Source organism: Agelaius tricolor, unplaced genomic scaffold (assembly GCF_023055355.1).
Source record: "Agelaius tricolor isolate 1412-34295 unplaced genomic scaffold, bAgeTri1.0.p SCAF_1, whole genome shotgun sequence".
NCBI lineage: Eukaryota > Metazoa > Chordata > Aves > Passeriformes > Icteridae > Agelaius > Agelaius tricolor.
In genome coordinates, this window is record NW_027269261.1 from 39811987 (window position 1) to 39834340 (window position 22354).

A 22354-nucleotide genomic window follows, 5' to 3' on the forward strand; every position below is an offset into this window, starting at 1 on the left:
ATCTAAACAACTCTTGATCATGGAATTCTGAAGCACATTCAGTAAAGCTGATAGAGCCTGACACACCTCGAGAGAAATACTGAGTAAATCAGAACAGTCAGCTTGCCCTGGCCCTCTGTTCCAGCTTTGCTGGTGAATACAGATGCACGTATATACAGAATAAACACTCCCTGGTTGATTTCTGGTTCCCTCAGATTTACAATGTATTCAGGATGGGCAGTAGAGATTCACTGATACATCTCTGTAAGTGTTTAAACATATAGATCAACTTTATTTTCTGTCAACTTTTTATCTAAAACTCTGATTTTAATGAAGAAGTAGAATGTTGAAAGCAACGATTTAATATGGTATTTTAAGATTACTATTTACTGACATTCTGAAGGGCAAAAGTCTCACTCCTGAAAGGTATTTAAATTCCTAAATATCTTTGAGCACCTAGATGCCCCCAAAAGGGTTTATATTTGCAAAGGAAGCTATTAAGGTAATGTAATGTAATACACAGTATTTGACAGAGAGACAAGTTAGAGTTACACATACATGCACTCCTAAATCTGATGTATTCCATATCTGGCACCTAAACACACATAACATCCTTAAACATTTTGAACAACGTTTTCCTAAAGATAATAATTAGAATGAAATGCTTATCTAGTTTCTTCAGAAAGCTTTCTGCTTTAAAATCAGATACCCACAAGCTCCTGAAAATGGAAATGAGGTAGAAAGGAAAGCAACTTATGTGTGATGCTCTCATTTACAACAAAAAGTAGCAGTGGCTTTTTTTCTTTCAAAGATCCATGCTGTTACAGGTGCTTACTCAGATATATCCTATTTTTAAAATAAGCCTTCATTAATTTAAGAATAATTTAATTTTCACAAATATTTGTGTGTGCCTCTGCAGCATGTGCCTCTGCAAACTTCTACAATCTAAACTGTAATATTCTGGAGCCTAATTTTCCCTTCATAGCAGGAGGAGTCCTGCTGATTAGGAGATCTTTTTCAAGCTCAAATCTACACATGTGATTGATCTACAAAGTCTTTTTTGTATAAAAAGCCATTTTTTGAACTGTAAACGCTTGAAGAATTCTGCTGCTGCTTGCTGTGCCCTTCTTATACTAACCTTTGCTGTTGCTGAAGTTGGGCTCATGCTAACAAAGGGCAACTATCCCTGGAAAGGGGCAGGAGGCAACAGACTCACTGAGAAAGCACCATTTTTTTACTTCTGCTTCTTCCTAAACATTACCAGCCACAGTCAGGCTCCCAGGGCAGGAAATTCCCCAACAGGACCTACTATGGTTGCTCTTCAGAGCAAGTACAATCACTCCAGAATGTCTTTTGCTTATCCAGGTTTTATTTATGCAGACCAACCCAGGAAAGAAATCAGCTTTGCTATCCCATATTCTTTTATTTTCTTTCTGACTTCTCCATTTACATGCTTTGCACATTTGTTTCACTATAGAAAATAACTGCTGTAACATTTAGGGCTGTCTGGCCATTGCCAATGGAATTGGCTTGGAGAGCTCTGAATTTCCTGCTCCATGTGGGACTTGTGCAGGCTGCTGGTCAGGAAGCAAAATCATTTGGAACTTTGCCTGGTAGCGTGCCTTGTGTCAGCAAATACTGAATGCAGTGCTAACATACCTGTAGCTTTGCTCCCACTGCTAGACAGGGTAATAAATACTTCATATTGGAGTGACTTCCAGCCTTTTTGAGTGTAGGTAGTCAGCAATAATACAACACTCTCACTTAAAAGATAAAATTAAGCTGTCAGAAATATTATCTCTGTGCCAAAAGTTTACACGGAAGCTTACTGACAGCAATACTCATTGCTGCTTGTCTCACTCACCCTGTTGCCAATGGGGCTCTGTCTTTATTTTTAGACTTTGAGTTAAACAGCTGTCAGTTTTAACTTATTTGTAGAAACTGGTGTGTAGAAATTAGTTCCTAGCCCTGTGGTGGCTATCTTGAGATTAATGGGAAATCCAGAGCTAGCAGTCAGAGGGGCAAGCACTCTGCATGGGAGAGAAATGCAATCCACCAAAATCAGAAAGTAGCCTCAATTTTTGGATCTTGTGATCCATACTTGAGAAGACAATCAATAGCTTTTCTGTGCTATAAAGAACCCCAGAACTGCAAAGAGGTTCTTGTTCTTGACAGAAGAGAAATTTGATGGAACACATTGGGTACTTTAAAACCTAAATTTTGACATTTCCTGAAATACTGCCACAATAAAGGTCTTTTCTTTTACAGTGGAATCTAATGTTACATATTTCACCATCAAATATTAAGTAACAATAAAGTGTTTGGGGATGCAAAAAAAACCCTGTCCCCAGTGCCAAAGCTCTTCCTGCTAAACACTCCTTAGAGTTATACAGAAAAAGAGGGAATACACAGTTTTCCCTTTTGGTAAAAAAAACTGTATTGTCAAAAGAAACAGGAATAAGTTTCAGGTACATGATGTCTGAGGGGTTACATAGACCTTGCTCAGACACCATCAGAAGATGACATTCCCCAGTGGGGAAGACTCTGACAGTTGAGTTCAGTGGAGTTTGGGCACTTCAGGGTCCTGTTCTTGGTTGAGAAGTCAGAGAATCACTCTGCCATACACGTGATGTACCCAGGCCTGACCTATTCCTTTGCATGTCTTGTGTCCAGCACTGTTTGTTTATTTACCCTGGGCTGTTCTGCTGCAATAAACATTCCCCTCTGGATTCCAAACAACAAGATAAGCACGCCAGCATTGCCTCAAACTCACATTTCCCTGGAAAGGCTTTCTGAGAGGAAAGGACTGGTGTGCCTGCTCCCCATTTTAACCAGCACTCAGAAGAGGGGCTGGCTCTGCCTGACACCATCTGCAGTTGCTCTAGCTTGCTTGACTGGTGGCTTTATTTGTATTTTGGTTCCCCAAAGCAAGGCATGCTGTAGAAATCTGGATTTTCAAGTGATCAGAACTATCTGATCACTTAATGATTACAACTATCTGATCAGAACTATCTGATCACTTAATGATTATTCTTTGCATTAGGACAGAAATGTAGACACTACACTGCATTGCACAAAACCACACTCTCCCAGACAAAGCAAAATAACTGCTCCAGACAGAATGAATGCTCTCCTCTTTACCTGCAAGAAGTGTCAGGCTTTTGAGGGCAAGATCAGAACAGTGCTAGGTCAGGGAAACAAAAAGATGACTGCATCCTCCTTAGTCTGTGCAGGAACAACCATTAAGGACTTCAGCTGAGACTGAACTTACTCTCTTTGCTTTTCAGTCCTGGGCCTGACTACCAATTTCTTTTTTTGTCTGTAGCAGGCAGTGGCCCCAGAAGAGAAGAACCAGCTTTAAACATGAGGCATTTGGCCCTGGCCTCCTACAGCCCATGAGCTAGGAAACAGCATGATCTAAATGGTCTCAGAATGCCTCCTCACACTTGGGAACATGTTCCCATGGTTTTTCAGGCACACAGAGAGAAGCACCAGCTGGGAAGGCCATTCTGCCCAGTAGGAGCCAGGTTTTACTTCAGCAATACCCTTATTTACTTCAGCAACAGAAAGATAGTGAGACTTAAATACAAATGAATATATACCAAAGAGAAGTCCTAAAAATAACACCAAGAAAATAAAGCAAGCATGCAGCTGGGAAGCTGCAAACCTCCATTTTCCTCCTCTCACACTGTGTAGGTAACATATTTTTAAGTCCTTTTTAGAATATTCACCTACAGCGAGACAAAATTTTGGAGAATGGCAGACATATTTATGCATTCATATACTGCAAGGCAGCAACAATGTGAAAAATAGCAAGAAAAATAAATTACTATGCAGCATAGAAATAGAGACTTCAGCCATTGTCCCAATCCTTACCTTTTAGTGTTGCCTTCTTAAGTACCTTCATGGCATAAAGCTGGCCTGCATCAGATCCTTTTATCTTCCTGACTAGAAATACCTGTAAAAAGCAAATGTTTTGTATAGATGAGTACTGAATTTCTACTTACAAGACTTACTGCATTCGACAGGAGAATAGATACTATGGTTCAGGAAATCTAATGAAAATTACTAGCTGAAAGCATTTCATATCTATTTCACCTGCAATTGTTTGAGCTAGCTTTGGAAATTTTCAGTTTTTAAGCCTTTACCACCTCACAAAAAAACCATTTTCAATATTATTAATTGACCTCATATATTCAGTTAAAGACGGGTGAAAAGTTAGAATCAGTGAGTACATATCTCTTCATATTCTGATCAGCTTTACATGAAAAAAAAAAAAGTCTCATTTGTGTCTTGGAATGTGCAGTGTCTTAAAATTATTGCCATCAATTAAATTTAAGAAAAAAAATCAATTTGGTGCCATTCATGATGTAAGTGATGAATAACAACTTGCCTAAGATGCAGCTGAAGAAGAAAGTTCACACAGCTGAAAATCTTTGTTATTACAAAAAAAGACAGTTTTTTCTGTTTCAGTCTCCTATGCTCTGTCTTCTGACAGTGTAAAATTTTAATTAAAATAAAGTAAAATTTGCAGTTAAACTTGTACTCTTTTTATTGTGGTATATGCAAATATTTCTTATCTGCCCCTCAGTGCATCTGAGCACTGGAGGGGTAGTGAACAACAGGATCAATGGTTCAGTTTGGTCTTTATAAGACTTTTTAATGACTGGAAAATAAAATAATTGGAAATAAAATAAACAACTCTTTTAGCTGCTTCTCAGGACACACTCTGTCGGCTGAGGTCAGAAGTGTGACCTTAGAAATTCTCAGATCTTCAGAAGCCAGGCAACAGTGTCTCTTACTTTTTTAATTTCAGCACTTGTGTTACTGGACAGAAGCTGAAGTAAAGCCAAATGTAGAAATAAAAATATAGTGCCACATACATACAGTCCCGTATGCTCAAGTATATACAAATTAACAAAGGCCAGGTGAACTAAAAAATGTCTTTTTGGATTAAAAATTCCAATTATTTTATTAATTGTCTATCCAGGAACCATAAAGCCTTGTTAACTGTCTCTATCTAAAATATAAAAAGCCAAAAAATAAGGAAGGGGTATGTTTCTAGCACAAGTTTTGCACGTTGAAAGACTCTTCCTCCTAAAAAACTTTAATCTGTAAACAGATTAGATTTTCTCAAGCCCATTTGAAGACAGGTTTCTGGGAAGGGAGAACAACTGTTATCAACCAGGTACAGAAGCTGGGAAAGAGGAAAAAAAAAGAAAAAAAAAGAAAAAAAAGAAAAAAAAAAGAAAAAAAAAAAGAAAGAAGGTAAATTCTCCATTCTCTCTGAACAACTTCATCAGGACTCTCACATCTGACAGCACCAGAGCTGCAAACTTGTACCACATGATCTGACAGGGTTTTGGTGAGCCTCTCCTTGTCAAGGTGTTTCCTGTGCACAGCAGATACGCACGGCTCCTCAGCCCAGCTGCCCTGACCAGCCCAGCCTGGGCACACACTGCTCCCTCCCAGATCCTCCTTCCTACTCTGATGAACACACAAACACCTCCAGTGCGCACAACTGTAGGAAAAAATGATGAAATCTGGATGCAACAGGCCCATGTAAGACTTTCTGAAGGGGTTTTTGGTGTTATTAATGATAAATTAAGCTCAGCTGCTCCAGCATTAACAGGAAGTCAATTCATTTAGAAGTTTACAGAGGAAAGTTGGGATGTTTTTCTGTCCAGGTCAAGTAAAAGATTTAATTTTTGTGTTACATTGAAAAGGAGGAGAAAGTCAAAAGCAAGCTTTTCCAGACACTAGATTTTCAGCTGCATTATTATTTTTGAAAAAACATTTATGGGCTCTTTACCCCAAAAAAGCAAAAACCCAAACCCTTAAGACAATGGTTTTCATCAGCACTGCACATAAAACAGCACAGCATACTGCATCTGCAGAAATATTAGGCTGCAGTTCTAGAAATACCTTGTCTGCTCTATAATCTTGCAAAGCTTCTAATACCCACATTGCTGTAATAAGCAAAATTATCAATTTCCATTACAAGTCACTAGTCAGCTGTTCACTGTAGCATGGGACAGGGCACTTGTCTGCATTCCCTCCAAAAGAGATGAGTCAAGAACACTGTGTTCTGTTCTGTTTCAGAGGGCATCAAAATAACCAAACCAGAAAGGAACAGAACAAATGAAAATATTTGGTATTGCAAAATGATGTCACCTTTCTGATTATTCCTAAATGTAATGCTACAGATTGTTCTTGAAACCACCAAGTAACCCTGAACTGCTAAATTGACAGATGATATTAGCTGGACTATACTAGTTTGCCAGAATAGCATGTGCATGTGGCTGAGCACGACTTTCAATTTTCTAGTTTGATATGTTTGTAAGGTTAACTTGAACTAGCAAAACTCCTTTAGCTGGTGTAATTGGTGCATCACCCAAAACCTAATATAAAAAGCTAAGCAAGTGCTCTGCATCTCCAGAGTGTTGGAGGCACTCCCTCTGACACCAAAGACATCTTCTCTAATTATTTAGTTCTTGAGTGAATAATTTGAAAATGTAATGGTTTGCATCCTCAGAGACGCAGATTTGAACCACTAGCTCAAATACCAAGGTGATGAAAATGTAGGTGGTTGGGGACTGCATAAGAAACACAGAGTAAACCTCTCTTCCCCACATCTTTGCTGCTCCAGGGAGTTTATCAATGTTTCTCACATAAGATATGGAAAGTGATTTGTAATTACATGCAGCTCCAGACAGGTACATTGTCCACACTCCCACTCTGATACCAAAGAAATCAGACTTCCTTTTGGAAAGTGGTTGCACAGACAGGCATTTTGATTATAAAACACTTAAGGCTAGAAGGCCAACTAAAACAATACTGAAAATACATCAATACAATCAAAGATAGCCAGCAAACCATTTCTAAAATCTTTACTGCCTATGTATGAAAACCAACTATTCTGACTCTGTTACTTTTATCAAAGATGTTTCTTTCTGTTGTTCTTCACCTTCTTACACTGAGTCCCATAGTAAACCTAATTTTGATCTATTTGCTTTTTCATATTCAGTTAATATTTAAAACTTAAATATACTGTGCTCTGAAGAAATAATTGAGTTCAAGACTTGGTATTGAATGTTAACTTTCTTGATATCTCTCATTTCAGGGAACTTCTAATAGGTTTAATTATCAATTTAATTCTAGAATAACCAGGAAGTTGATAAACACTCTTAATATAGCTTCCTTTAGGAATAAAAATAAAGGTTCTGATTAGAAAATATGTCCTTAAAACTCTACAGAATAGTATACTTATAAGGACTTTGATACCTAGTTTCAGCTAGGTTCACTGTTCCGAAGGTTTCAATGCCTTATTTAAAGACATTAGAAAGACTTTAAGGCTGAATTGACTCTTCCTTCTTTCTCACCATCTTTCCTTCCTGTTCTCATTTCCAACCAACATGCCCTGCTGAAGAATTGTCTTTGGAATTAAGAAAATCCTTAGTCTTAAGATATGTGGCAAATATTACTCCTCCACAAATTAGCTTGTGGTCATACAGGCAGGATTTTCCCCCCATGCTCTTGCAATAATGATTACTGTATTCTGCACTGGGCTTTATCTCCAGGACCTTTCAAGGCCTCTGACTGTGAACTAAACTGAAGTTGGGGACTCAGAAATGTCCTTGAGGTTGCCCTCAGTGGGAACTGTGCAGCTAACTTATTTAAGTCTTTGAATGCTCCTATTTACACCCTCCAACTAAGCAGCAGTGGCACACTCACCTCCCTGGTGGATAGATAATCCATAAATATCATTTATCACTGTTTGCAAACAGTGATGCTTGACTAACAATCACTTGTGCTCATTGGTCCAGGTCCAGAGCCATAGCTGCTATTTCCTAAACTAGTTCATATGCACAAAACCAGCTAAAAGACTGAAGCATTACTAAAATGAAGAGAGAAAGGCTTTCCTTATCTGCCTTTACAATATAATTTATATATGGACAATGTCAGCAGTGTAAAAGAACTCAGAGAAAAGAACACAATATTTTCAGTGTTGTTCTGGGTGATTAGACGACAATAAAAATTACCTTTCCGTATGAACCTTGTCCTAATACTTTCAACAGTTCAAACTGAGAAGGATCTGCTTTTTCAAAACCTTCCTTGACATGATGACTGATGTCTATTTCCTTCACAATACCTTCTTCCTGCAAAGGAAAAATAAACAAAAAAACAAAACCCCCAAATCAGAGCAATTATCTTAAGGAAACATATTGTTTATTAAAACCTTGTCTCTGTAATGCTGCAATCATGTAGCAAATTTTGAAAATAGAAACAAATGCTTGTCTAAATATTCCACGTGCCTGTTACCAGCTGGGGAGGGTAATTGTCAGGACATCCAGACCTGGTACTTCTGTTTATTAAGCCTCAAGATATGACTAGATAAAGACAGATTACACAAGCTGAAGCCAAAAATACACTGCAAATCTTGGTGTGCCCATCAGAGACCTTGATAGCAGAGTGACATGTACTCAAATCTGCACTAGAGAGGCTCCATCACACTTCTCTCTACATACTTTCTCAGCTTCCCCTCAAATCATCATTTAAGTCAATCTTAAAAAGCTTCCTTAGTCTTAAGCAGTAATTCTTCTAATGACTAGGCAACAAGGAAATACATTGCTAAAAGATCCTCTTCCTATTTACCTCAAAATTGGAAAGTTACTACTGGTAACCATTTAAGCAGAAAACAAATTAATGATTAGATATAAAATGAGGTGGTGGTGGGAGAAGACTGACACACACTTTGCTGCTTGCAAGAATTCGTTTTTTATGCTGGTTTTTTTGGGTTTGTCCAGGTTATTTTGTGAAAATCTTTTCTCTGTCAATAGATGCACATTCCTCAAAGACATGAGTAGAACTAGGACTTTCATCTTGCAAGCTGTGACATATGGCATTAGTTTCAGTTTTTGTTCCATGTTATTTTGGCATGTTCCTCTAAAAAGAGAGCAACTGGGTCACGTGAGACCCAGAGGGACTGCACAGAGTTTGCAGCAACCCAGAAAGTCACTGAGCTGAAAAGAAACCTGGAAGAAAGAACCCGCTCCCTCAAGGACACAAAGAGAAGGAAAGATAGTACTTACACACCTTATTATTTCTTTAGTGTTTTGTACACCTACATTTGAGCTTTTTGGTTTGTTTGGGGTTTTTTTTTCCCCCAAACTACTTGTTCTAACTTCTCCACAAAAAAAAATATGGATTTTCAGTACAAACCTTTTTTTTAATCATCTGTCCAGTTTGAAGGGACTTACTCATTCAGGAATAAGTTTGAATATTTCTCCATCCAGCAAAAATAACTGGAATCTTACAAACATTTTTATGTGGACTTTTCCTGCAATCTTCCTTTCTTCCCCTAAAAAATCCTTAAAAGACCTAGAAATATAACATTTATTTCCCACTCTTAAAAATTAATGTTGAGAAAATAGAAATAACATCCTGAAAATAAAAATGCATAAAACCCCCAAAACATCTGGCCAAAACACATTCTGTACTAAATAAGAATAATTTTGATTTTCTCCTCCTCCAGAAAAATTGCTATCACTTTCTTCTAGCTGTAATTTGTCAGATACATGGTTTGCATTACCCAGATTGCTTTCTATATTGTAGTTTCAACCCTCCTCTTCCCTACCCTGCCTCTTAACACTCACATACTTTGGAACAGTGGACTATATCCTCTTCTTGGTTTGGAAAGCTTCCTGTAGTTCATGCATGCTACCACAATCATGGAAAATAATCATCATCTCAGAGCAACTCCTTTTTCTGATCCTAATTGCTATAGTTAAAGGTTTGCCTGAAAGGAAATGCGTGAAACCACGGAACAGTTTTCACAGACAGATTTAAAGGATTTCCAAGTACAGAACTGCCAAGATCTCTCTGTGCATTTTTCTTACTTTAATTGCTGTGTGAGATAGCATAACTTTCTGATATTAAATATATAATATTTTTCAATTATTTTGTACTCTGGTGTGAACCATGAAGTCACTTTCAGCTACATTTGCAATTTAAATGATGAGTGAGTTTCAATTCGCCCATTCATACTACTCATCAAAGTCAAAGACTTACAACCCCAAGCATATTTCTCATTCTATTACTAAATTTAATATAACCTCTTTAGGTTCATGAAACATGTTCAGTTACAGGAATATATTGAAAGTATTACAATGATGAAAAATCAGCTTGCTGGGAGAATGCTTAAAAATTTCTTGCACTCCTGTAGAATAGCAAAAATAATTTATAACGTGCAATAAAAACAGTACTTTAATTATATGCATCTTTAATTAAAATCTCAGGGGGAAAAAAAAGAGTATTTACAAAAAATGGAACCAAATACAAGGCCTAACAATGTTTATCAGAGAAGCACAGATTTTAAAGACAGAAGAAAAATGCTAGATTTTGTGATGATTTTTTTGTGATTATCAAAATATATAAACATTGGTTAGAAGAGGCTTCTAGGGGTCATCTAGTTCAACAGTCCTGCCCAAAATATCACTGACACTTGATCAGACCAACCAGCTGGTTTTTGCTCATTGTGGTTTTCAGTGCCTCAAACACTGAAGCTTGAGCCACTTCCTACAAAAGAATATTTTCTTTCAATTTGCTCACAGTCCAGTTGAACTGGCTGTTCCATGCGCCCTTAGGAGGAAGCAGGATATTTTTCTAGGAAGGTAGGATTTCCTGTGGATTTCCTGTGGTTGCCTTACTAGAAAGGGGCAGCAAGGCAGCACTGAAGAAAAAGCATGCCAGACAGCTGTTTTTTCACCCATCATCACCACAGTGGTGTCACTTGTGAGCTGTCCAAGAGGTAGATAATATTTTAGCTGGTATGGCAAATCCACTTCCCCCTGGAGCAGAAAGCCAAACTGGCAGCGCTTTCAACTAAAGACAGACATAGATCTTTAAAGGAAATACATGCTGGTGTGTTTGCACACATGCACCCATTTGCCTCGAATGTATTTCTATAATCTTATTAATTATTGGCTGCATAAATCACAGAATAACTTATGTTTGTTTTACCTTTCCAGCTAAAAACCCCAGCACAGACCAAACAGTCTTATAGTCTTTATTTACATTCTTACTTACACGGGATTTTCTCATTTGAAGTCTTCCTGTATTATGCTAATATGGAATCTGGCATAATTTTTCTCAGGTATTGATGATCAGAGTGAAACCCAAAGCGTCAAAGCAAAATTATATTTGGGCATGTCTCCCAACTATTTTGGTCTGGGTTGCATGCTAGAAACTTCTCTAATACAGTTTCATTTTTCACTATTCCAGCAAGTGCACCATATCTGCATCAGAATTTAGCATAACAATTAAACTGAGACAAGGCAATCACAATACAGACAAAGCCTGCACACTGAAGAAGCTGTTTTGATGGAAAAGATTTCACTCTGGAAAAAAACAACCAGCCAACTTCAAAACTGGTTTTGATCAGTGAAGTCGGGGGAATCAAAAGGGAATGTTCCACAGTCTGATCTTGCAACAGCTGTGCACACCAGCCCAGGCTCCTGCTCCCTGCTGACTTGTCCCACACTGCATTAGCAGGAATGCTTGACTTGATGAAGCTCAATCTTTTGTAAACTTCTCTAAATATTTATATTCACACAAAAAACATCATCCTATGACAAAAGTGAGATGGGTGTCCTTGGTGGCTTGAAGAAAGCACATGGTCAGGCAGGATAGACTAGAGAAGGGAAGGCAATAAATTGGAAGGATAAAAGAGAAATGGAGAGTGCTTTTCCATGTTAATACAAGAAAGACCTAATTCTGTGCCTGGTTCTATACTACATTACTCATTTAAAGGCTTCCCCTAAAGCTGGCAGAAGGTTTGGACATAAAATAACTCACTATTAAAATGGAAAGCCACTTTTGATCTCTTCTTCTCTAGGACATAGGAGAAGAGAGCCTCTCTTGTTGCCCAGTGACTGTGGATAACACAGACACATCTGCTTTTGGTGCTTCTGGAAGGCAAAAGGTCCCTGTAGTGTTGGTCTCAGCTCCAACACTACTTCACGCAACCTTGACGAAAGAGAGGCACTAATGCTCAGTGGCTGCTTGAGAGCAACCACAGAAAACTCTTCTAACTGCAACAATACTTCCCAACCCATTGTCTCATGTCAGAGTAGGATCAAGAACGGTAGGGGTATGGATTGATTTGGCAGTGGAGTACAAAAAGTCACTCAAAATGGCAGGCCTTCCTGGAGAGCAACTCTTCAATTTACTATCTTGCCTGTTCCACAGCCTCTCAGCAAACATTATGGAAAAAATAACCCCTAGAAAATGCACAGGTTTAACAGCTTTTGGGGTCTTGTTTGGCTACTCCACAACTAGTTTCTAAACAAGAAGAGTTAAGGTCACCAAACAAAGAGACCACCTTAACTGCCAGATATATTTCACCCACACACAAAACACTTTCCTCACCAAAACTTCCTGAAATATCAGGAGGGGGAGATTATGCAAGAATCAGCTACTTTTACCAGAAGAAAAATGTGTGCTACCATATCATATACAAAAAAGCCATGGTGCTTTTTTGTATATGATATGTAATTTTATATTATTATTGTTTTGAAAATTAGGAAGAAAGGATTCCCAGTTTTATTCCTTGCCTGGTGATCTCCTCAGTTGCAGAGGACCAAGACTGGTGTATAGGTATGGTGTAAAGGGTAAGCTTCATTTTCCAACAAAAATATGTGCACTTTTGATGTGCAAGTTTTACAGTCTTAAGCCTTGTGTGCTTTAGGATCTGAGGTCAATGAAGAAATCAACAAAAATGTGGCAGGAGGACATAAGAAATAATGGTAACTCAGAAGACATTTTACTGTTCAAGATAATAATTATTTGTCTATAGCACATGCTCAGGATACAGACTTAATTTTGTTACCAATCTTCCAATTTGGCAGGTTACCACCTACCATAAACCCAAATCACAATTATTTAACTACAAAGTATCAGGGGCAACACAACATTTCAAAGCAATACGATTCATTAAGAAAGCATGTTTTAAAACTGTGATATGGGAATAGTTAGGACAGGATGTGTCTGATAAAGATGAGGCCAGGTTTCTACCTCTGTTTCACAGTTTCTAATCTAGCTCAGCCCATAGGAGAGCAATTTGTGTACCAGACATAATAGGCTATTCAAATGCTGCCTAGGGCAGGAAATGAGTTGCTGGCCTGCATTCAGTTCTTTGAGGACAAGTATCTACATTAAAGAGGAAAGTATAGGAGCATTTTCATTAGCTTCTTCCCAAGCAAGTCTCCAGCAGCTGGAGTAAAAATTGAAAAATAAATTGTCTATTTTAAATAGGTTATAATCCAAATTCTGGCCTCTACTGTCATCTGGAAAGATGTAAACAGCAATAATGCCATAAATGGGCCTGGTTGCTTTGTTCTCTACTGACAAATAAACATTTGCTTTAACAACAATGAATTGGACTTACTGAGCTCTTAAAGAAGCATGAGGAACTCACAGTGAACTCACTGGACATTGTGCCAGGTCTGTATTTGGCTTTCCAGCAGAAACTTACCTATCTTCTCAAAAGGTAATATGGAGTTAAATAATACATTACAATTTTAAGAGACATTGGGATTTCCTTCCCGGATCTTTCACAAAGGTGAATAGAATGTGTTATCTTCAATTTGAAATTCCAGCAAGTATGCCATTACTAGGGAAAACAAGAGCAATTTCTGTGGAAATCAGCTGTTAAATTCCACAGACCTTTTTCTAGAGAGGGTAACTACGAAGCTCTCTTTAAAACGCTTTAGCACTTCTCTCCAGCTCCAATTTTTTATCTTACATGTTTAGTTTCTTCTCCCAAATACATGGCTGTATACAGTGGGGTTCAGCTTAAGTCCAACAAACTAAATTGAAAGGGATGAATCACAGAGAGCAAAGGCAGTGAATACTATCTCCTGGATAGATCAGTAAAGTCCATGAGATGGAGGCTTGAGAATTCGGGAGATTTGGGTAAAATCTTTTCTGCTACAAGGCATCCTGTGTGTCTTTGATGAATCACTTGAGGCTGAATTCAGCTAAATAAATGCAAGCATTTATAGAACAAGACAACATTATGAACTAGGTTTACTTTGCAGTCAATAGAGGGAAGCTGGGAATTCATGATTAAAAGAGATCAGAGCCTTAAAAGAAATCACATCCTAAAAAGTGCACATTTCTGTCTGATGACTATGAAGGAAGCCTAAGATAGTTTGCTGAGTTGGGGGCTTCTGCAGTTGCAGGAGATGAATTCACATTTATAATTTGATTTTGAAACACACTTAAATAGAGAAGAATTGTGGCCAGATTTTTAATGCCTTTATGAAAGAGATGTTTGATGATAAATGCCATGAAACTTCTATTGAAATGGAAGATTTTTTCAAAAGAACTTATACACTTGAAACAACTAGAAAATTAAAAAATACTTTAAGCTGTTGGAAATAGTCCACTGATCAGTATTTTGCAGCTCAGTAAATTAGGCATTTTTTCTACTTCCTCCCTAACTGGAAAAATAGGAATAGTTGCTTTTTGCTATCCTGTGGGAGCACCATGAGAATTAATAGAAAAAAATTTGCATTCCCATACTGCAGTAATAGACAGACAAATTATCTGCAATGTATCCAGTATATATGAGATACCAGGCAGCCTACAACTGAATGCTTCTTTAGCTCAGATTGAAGTATTTTGAAGTCTGGTGCTCTTTATCTGATGACTGTAGTGTCTTCACAGACCCAGTCCCTGACTAGGACAAATACATAGAACACTATGACTAAAAAGTTACATGAGGAGAACTCATGTAACTTACGGCCTATTCTAAGTGCAGATATGCATTGAGTGAGTAGGGGAGGGAGGGAGACACCAACTCTTGATCTAACTTTCAACCCTGGACACAAATCACTAGCCAGAGTCACTCTAAATTTTATGTTATTTCTTACACAAACTGCAATAGTTTATGAGGAGTGGTGAGTAGAAAGTGCCTAACAAAATGTTAAAGCAAGGGGTTAAAAAGCAGAGCCATCTGGTCACAAAAAAAGATACAAACAGTTGGCCAGCCTTACTCACACGGCAGCTCTCTACAAATACTCAAATACATCTGTGAACTTTACCAAAAACAGTCTCAAAATGAGTCACACCATTAAAGGACAAAGAACTCAGCAATACTGCTCTTTCTACAGTAAATAAGAGCAGGAAGGTCTTCACCAACATCCCTCTTGGCATGGCTGCCATGTGTGCCATTAGCCTTTACAACTCCAAAGAGCTGTAAGGTCCATTGTTGATGGTTTCTGCTGGTGAAGAGGCAAAAGAAGAACTGCTGCTCTTTCATCAGAACTGCTGCTCTTTCATCAAGGAACTAAGTCCCATTGTGTCTGGAGCCAATGCATGACAGAAAATGTACCTCTTTATAAGGGTAAGTATTCTTGTTTCCTTATGATGATTCTATGTCCCCACTGAAGAGGGTTATGAACAGGAACCCGAAGAGGGTTACATGCAGTGGTAGGGGCCAATATACATGACTGCATTGAAAAATAATTATGTTGTAGCATAGCTCAGGGCTGGTTCCCAGGTCAGTATTGTTCCCTGTGCACTCTGGTCTGCACAAACTGTGAGTGGCTTGGGTGACTCCTGCCAGAGACCCTCCCAGGGATGCCCCCACCACCACCACTGCAGCCACTCACCAGAGCTCCTGGCCCTGCTGCAGTGCATCAGCACTCACAGGAAAGCCCTAATGGGACAGTCCTCATGTGATGGCAACCTCTGCTCTGTGCATCTCCAGAATACAGGTAGCCCCCAACACCCCTGTGTCCCACCTTCCCATCTGTGAAATGCAGGTAAGGCCATCTTCCTCTTTCTTTTATTGTTAGGCGCTGGAAAGATACCAAATGTTCAGGTACTGTGGTATTAGGCTTGAAAAAGAAGGAAGACAGAAAAAAAGGTGTATATGTTAAGGGTGCTATACAAGAATATAAATACTTGCTAAATTACTCCAATTCTCTTATTGCTGTACTCAGCTGCTTCACAGACTAGAAAAAAAGGTGCCTGATGTTTTACTAGTGCATTTGAGTGTGAAATAACTCCAGCTGCACTAGGAAGATAAACTTCTTAAGCAAAACATATTTTGAACCATTTCCTCACTGTTTCATTATCCAAATAAAACACTGCCCACCACAGCAGTGTAAATGGCACCACAACACAGTAAGTAGAAAATACAAAGCCCTGGGGCATTTGGATGGTGATTTTAAAGAACTGAATCATCTTTAATATGCATACTAAAGGAAAAATACCAGGTTTCATCTTGAAATGTGAGGCAGAGTCAACAAAAGGCTGTAATAAGAGATAATCGCATTACTGAAGTGTTGGATTAGTCAGTTTAGGAAACATACCCATCTGCTGTTTACAAATCACTTGTAGGGTTTGGTAATTATCATTTTGTCTCCAAGAGGAATATTGACCTGCTTGCACATTTTGTGTCCTCCCATTAATTAAATCAAGCATCCACTAAGGTTTCAACCAGCTTGTACTTCACAAACTGGAGTCCTGCTGGCATTATGCTAGGGAAAAACGAGTTGTAATGACGTTCATTATCTCAGTGGCATTTTGCAGGCAGAGTATTAACAGGGAAATGGACTAATGTGAGGTCATTATGGAATCAAAGCAAATACAAATTAGTTTTAATGCTGCTGTTCACAACATAGAGGATCAGTGAAGGCACTGAAGGAGAGAGGCTGAAGCACCTGAATGAGACAGAGAGAAGATGGCAAAAAGGAAATTTTAAGAGATGATATGACAAATTTAGCAACATGGACAGAAGAATAAGATTTGGAGGGCAGAGAGAAAAGGAGGTATCAAAAAGGACGTAAGGCAAGGGCAATTGACTTGCGCCTATGCCAACAGAGAATTACAACAAGAGAAAAATTGCAATACTAAATTACTAGAAATGCAAATTTTACCCCTTTTATGCAGCAGCTTAATCCAATTTAAATACCTAACCATCTTCCTGGGATGAGGAGAAATTACGGGCATGCATGTATGTACTGGAGTGATCTGATGGAGAAGCGGGTAAGCAGTCCTGACTCACTCAAAACTGCTCCCAAAACAAAGGGTGAGAGAGTGATGGGGACCAGAGGTGCTTTGCTGCACAATTGGTTAATGGCCTTGGGCATCCAGCCTCCTCCAGTAACTCAACTGGGCCTCCAAAACACACTATGAATGCAGTGGATCCAGACTCTGCTTATTTATGTAGACTCCAGCTTCAATTTTTTAAGTTATACAAAAACACACAGATAAAATAAAATTTAAAAAAAAGTTACACTAAGTACCTGACAATACCTCATCTCATGCTGGCTCCAGTTTCATGGACAAATATTTAGCAAGGGATGCTAAAACTTATCTCTTCAGCTGTATACTTTTATTACAACCACGGCTAAGAGTTGTTAGGTCATTATTTGCAGACATTCATATTTCAGGGCCTAAGGACTGTTACCATGCACAAGTACCTCTTAAACAGAGTTTCAGCAGTCTCCTGAAAATCTGGCCTAGGAAAGCCCCATAACATTTTGTGGTTTTTTAACTACTAAGAAACCTCTAGTTTAGATCATGTCCCTCAAAGATTCACACAGCTGATTCCAAGGAAGAAGCTGCTAAATAATTATCACACATCCTCTTTTCTGTGAAAGGAATAATTGTTTACAATTACTGTACTAAACAGAAGCACACATTATGTACACACACTGACTAAAAAGATGTGTATTTTGAGAATGAGAATAAATAAAACAAAAAATCCATCTGGATCCAAAGAGCACCTTTGCAGCACTGTTTAGAAGACTCTTATTTCAAAGAGGTCAAACTGCTGCACCAATCTGTTTTGCAGAGATTTACAATGGATAATGTGATTTTGTATAACAAAAGAGGGGAGAGTGGTAAGTTAGTTGGTTGTCAGCTGACTGGGATCTTGACAGACTTATCATGGCAGTGTCACAGCAGCAAAACTTTCAGTAGACTTGAGCAGTCAAAGCTGATCCACAGTCTACTGAAGTGTACTGAAAATGATTTCCAGAGCAGGATTAATCCAAACATGTATCTGAACTCTGTTCAACAGCCAAACTCTGAGTTAACTGTCTAAACTTCTGTACAGCTGACAAAAGAATGGGTGCTTTTAGGCTTTTCTTTCTTTTAGTAAGCTTGCCTCTTTCTACTGACTGTAAAGGAAGTCTATGCTAATTAGCTCAGATTTATATTAATTCTTCCTTCCCTCATTCCTCATTGACTCCTTGAGCATTAGATGGAGCATATGCACTTTGCAAAAGACATACACTGCATTATACTGGATATTTCTATCCAGCTTTTGATCAACCCACCTTTTTCATTATGGATTTTCTATAGTCTCCAGCAGGCAATGCATGATGCTCCTATAGTCTCATTTTTCTGGCCTGATGTATATTTGTGCAAACTACTGCAATTTCCTTCTGCAGAGGCATTCTTACCCTCTGTGGCTACTATCATGATCATTGCCACCACAAATCAGGGAAATCAGGGCTCTTGGCCATGAAACTGGAAGCAAATCCACAACTCTGTGTCAAATATCATGCTAAACTTTTACACAGGGAGAAACTTCAACAGGTATGGGAAAAAACATTGTCTTCAGTCAATTCAAAATAAATTTTACTTATTTGCATTTATTTGTACCATTTGACCCTTTAGACCACCTGGCATCACTTAGAAAACTGCCAAGACAACTGAAAGCTGAGCCCAGCTGCAGTGCTCATCACCACACTCCTGCAGACTGTGAGGCTTGGCTTTCACCTGCCCTGCAGCTCTTCTACTCACACAACTCTGTAAAGGGACATTTACATCAAGTGGTCCTGGTTCTTATCTTCAGCCACCTTATTCACAAAAACCCTACTTAAAACAAAGGTATATGATGATGATGATGATGAAGGAAGGCAGTGGAAAGGAGCTCTTTCTGTTTAATCTATTTCCGTGCAGAAGCTTCTGGGGTTTTAAAATATTGAATATACCAGTTTTAGAGCAAATTTACTGCTTTAGCCTCCATTCTACAAGTATTTTTTTAATATATAGACAAGCAAGAAAAAGGTCAAATGGAGATTACCAAGTTCCTGCTAGGTAGTTTTCACTGATCTGCAGCTATTTCAGTATTTTTCTGTTCTGGCTGAAAACTGTTAAAACAAATTTACATGGCATCTTAACTGGTAAAGGCTTTGTTGTTTTTTTGTTTTGTTTTGTTTTTTTTTTTTTAATAAAAGATAATCCAAATGGCTTTACTGAAAATCAGTTTGCTGCACACTGTAAAGTGAGAAGGTAGAAAGAGAAGATAAATTTATATCTGGTGTCTTACTGAAATGACAGTGGTTACAGAACTGTACCTACAAAAAATCCATAGCACAGATAAAGATCTTTGCAGTGCAACATCTCGACCTCTCTCACAAGTTTATCCCCAGCGAGCTGCAGAAGTTAAGGGTTACTATACAGTAAACTGTGAGATGGTTCCTGTGCTCAGAGCAGCCACAGAGCTGTCTGGGACAGCTGGAAAAGACACAGATTAAATGAGTTCTTCCTATTTGACTTTTAACATTCATTTTGGATACAGCTTCTATTAGTAACCTGTACAAAGGAAAATGAACATCAAAATACAGTGCCACACTTTACACAGGTGTTACTCATTTTTTTTAAATATCAGGCTAATAAAATAAAAATGCTTTTTGGTGCTCCATATGGTGGATGCTATCCCATTGAAACTCAGAATCACCAGCTGGCTCCACTGGGCTGCAATATCAGTGAAATCCTTAATGAAGCTGGGAGACAGAATTCTGAAGAAGAATCTGATGACACATTATAATCGCCAATAATTTTTTTTTGCTACATAGAAAATTTGAAAACCACTTGAATTCAGTAATTGTGTAGGAAACACAGAACACCAAGCAAGAGCTATTCCTGTTCCTTTTCAGATAAGGCATTTATTGTGCTTCTCAGGGAGTCCTAGAAAATTGTGGCCACAGTATATTATAGCCTTTATAATGAGAGTTATTTTATAACCCTCGCCAGCCAACCATATCTGTATCACATGTAACTATAGTGATGTTTTATAAACAGCAGCAAGAAGACAACTGAGTGGTAAGTGAAGTAATTCAATCAACCAGTAATGAGAGGAAGCTGAAATTAATATTATGGAGAAAGGAAAAATAGACAACACAACCAGAAGATGACAAGTGAAACCCAAAGAGGAAAGCTGAAACCACACAAAAGTGTTACTTTAAAGAAGTGTTTAATCAAACACACAAGTCCAACACTCTTTTTTTCCCCCCCATTTTGTCATAAAAGAAGAGTAATTCCAAAGTGTTTCAAAGACATCATGGGAGGTAAAGTTTCTGCAATTTAAGACAATATGGTAAGGAAAAAACTCTCTAATGTAAAACACAGTGAAAAGCTGATTATGAATTTGCCATAAATTTTACTTTGTATTCTTAAATTTATTTGCATTTAAAAGCATTCTTTTTTTCTTACTGACTACACTGCAGGGTCCTGCTATGCCAAAGCAGAGTTCCAGCTCGCTTTGTTAAAAGCTCAGTTGTCCATAAAACATTATTTTTGGACTGTGCTTTTTCTGATTTGTTTTCAATGTTCAGAATGTTTCTTTACCCACAAAGGCTGAGTAAATTGTCATCTGCTGTCTTTGAATTTTATCCAGAACGTACAACTGAAACTTTTTTGTACAGGTCAATACCAAATTCTTTTGTTTTCATGGAACTCCTTATGCTTGTGAAAATACAGATGGATGTCATCAGTGAGTCTGAATTAAACTACATCACTGAAACCAACTAAAAAGTCAAGTAACATAAGAATTACAGTTCTGCATAGTTGCAATATCTGAACTTCCAGTTCTATGAAGTAGCAAGTGAAACTGGTTGACATACAACACTGCTGTGTAAATAGCCTTCATTTGGAGGTTAAGAGTAAAGAGAAACAAAAAATTCATATCAGCTTCTTATCTTTGTACCAACTGCTATGCCAACAAGCTGTAACTGTATATTTTAAGGACACTGAAGGTTGATTAGGTGCAGCTATAACTAAGATTCCTGGAACTGCAGAGAGAAGAAGAATCTAACAGTCTTTAATACACATGCTGCAAGTTGACCCAGGGTGATGTGTACCAAATACAAATAAATATTATAGAAAGTGCACAACATTATTCCCATTATTAACAAAGAAAAAGTATATGATGCATATCCACATGAATATGCTGGGTTTTATCTGGAGCAAAATCAGAAGAAATTTTTTTCCTTTATTTTTACAAAAGTTCATCTGAAGACCTAAGGAATCCATTGCACACTAAGCATCACCTATCAGCCAAGTTAGCTACTGAATCTCCCTCAGAAGTCACCTATGAAAGGATAATCCCTTTCAGTATTTTTTTCTCCACCCTGAAGCAAACCAAGTGACTGCCCACCCCAGCTGGAAACCTCCTGCTGCCTTCCAGTCACCCCATCATAAATCTTTGGGTGCTGAGCTAAGTCTGGGACAGTGCCAGGAGGAGTGCAGGGCTGGGCTGGGCAGCAACCAGGGTGGGATGCAGCTGCAGCTTCCTGGGATCCACACCAGCATCATGAAGGGCACAATGGGGACATGAGCAGAGCTGCTGCCCCTCAGCCCATCCTCAGCTCCTCAAACCCAGAGAGGCATTGCCCCAGGAAGGTCTCCAGCTGCTCTGCTCTTGGGAAATTATAAGGAATCTTTTAAATCCCAGCTTGGAAGTGAGCCACGGGTGAGCAAGGTAGCAGCTCTCACAAGGTGTAATGGAAGGAGCCAGGTTGTTTTGTACTTGTGGCCAGCTCAGATGTAAGGCAAAACACTCAGGGCACATTCCAGCAGTGAGCTCCCAAATGAGGACAGAAGGGTTTGGGTTGTGGCAAGTTACACTGAGCAGAGCTGGCAATCTCCCAGCCTGTCACCGCCACACAACTGCTCAACACTGCACGGTAAAGGCCACAGAAATTCTGAGCAAAGGCAAGAAACAAGTTTGTAACCCACATGAATATTGCAGACAGGTACATGGATGGCTCTCAGACTTGGTCTTGCAACTCCCTTCCAGGCAACTCTGGGACGTGGGGATAACCCTGCTGGCCTAAACAAAAGCTGTTCTCCACCATCTAATGTGTGCATGGAAACACAAGCCCTAAACCAGTCTGTTATAATGTAAACCTGTCGTGTTTTGTCAGTGGTGCAAGACATGTATCAAACCTAAATTATACTATGGACACAGTCAGGGGCAATAAACCTAACTAAAGCATGAAAAATTCAGGTTAGACGTGGGGAATATCCTTCCCTGGGAAGGGCAGAAAAACATCAGAAAAGATGCCAC

General features: G+C 38.6%; 1 protein-coding gene across 5 annotated transcripts in view; it reads right to left on the reverse strand.

The window, feature by feature from the left end:
• Positions 1–22354, reverse strand: part of RPS6KA2 (ribosomal protein S6 kinase A2) — a 282442-nt gene that overhangs the window by 91310 nt on the left and 168778 nt on the right. For all 5 annotated transcript variants that reach the window (XM_071430770.1, XM_071430768.1, XM_071430778.1 and 2 more), the window contains 2 exons: positions 8022–8138; positions 3856–3937 (listed from right to left, as the gene is read on the reverse strand). In XM_071430770.1, the coding sequence (XP_071286871.1) occupies positions 3856–3937; positions 8022–8138 (199 nt within the window). The remainder of the gene's footprint in view (positions 1–3855; positions 3938–8021; positions 8139–22354) is intronic.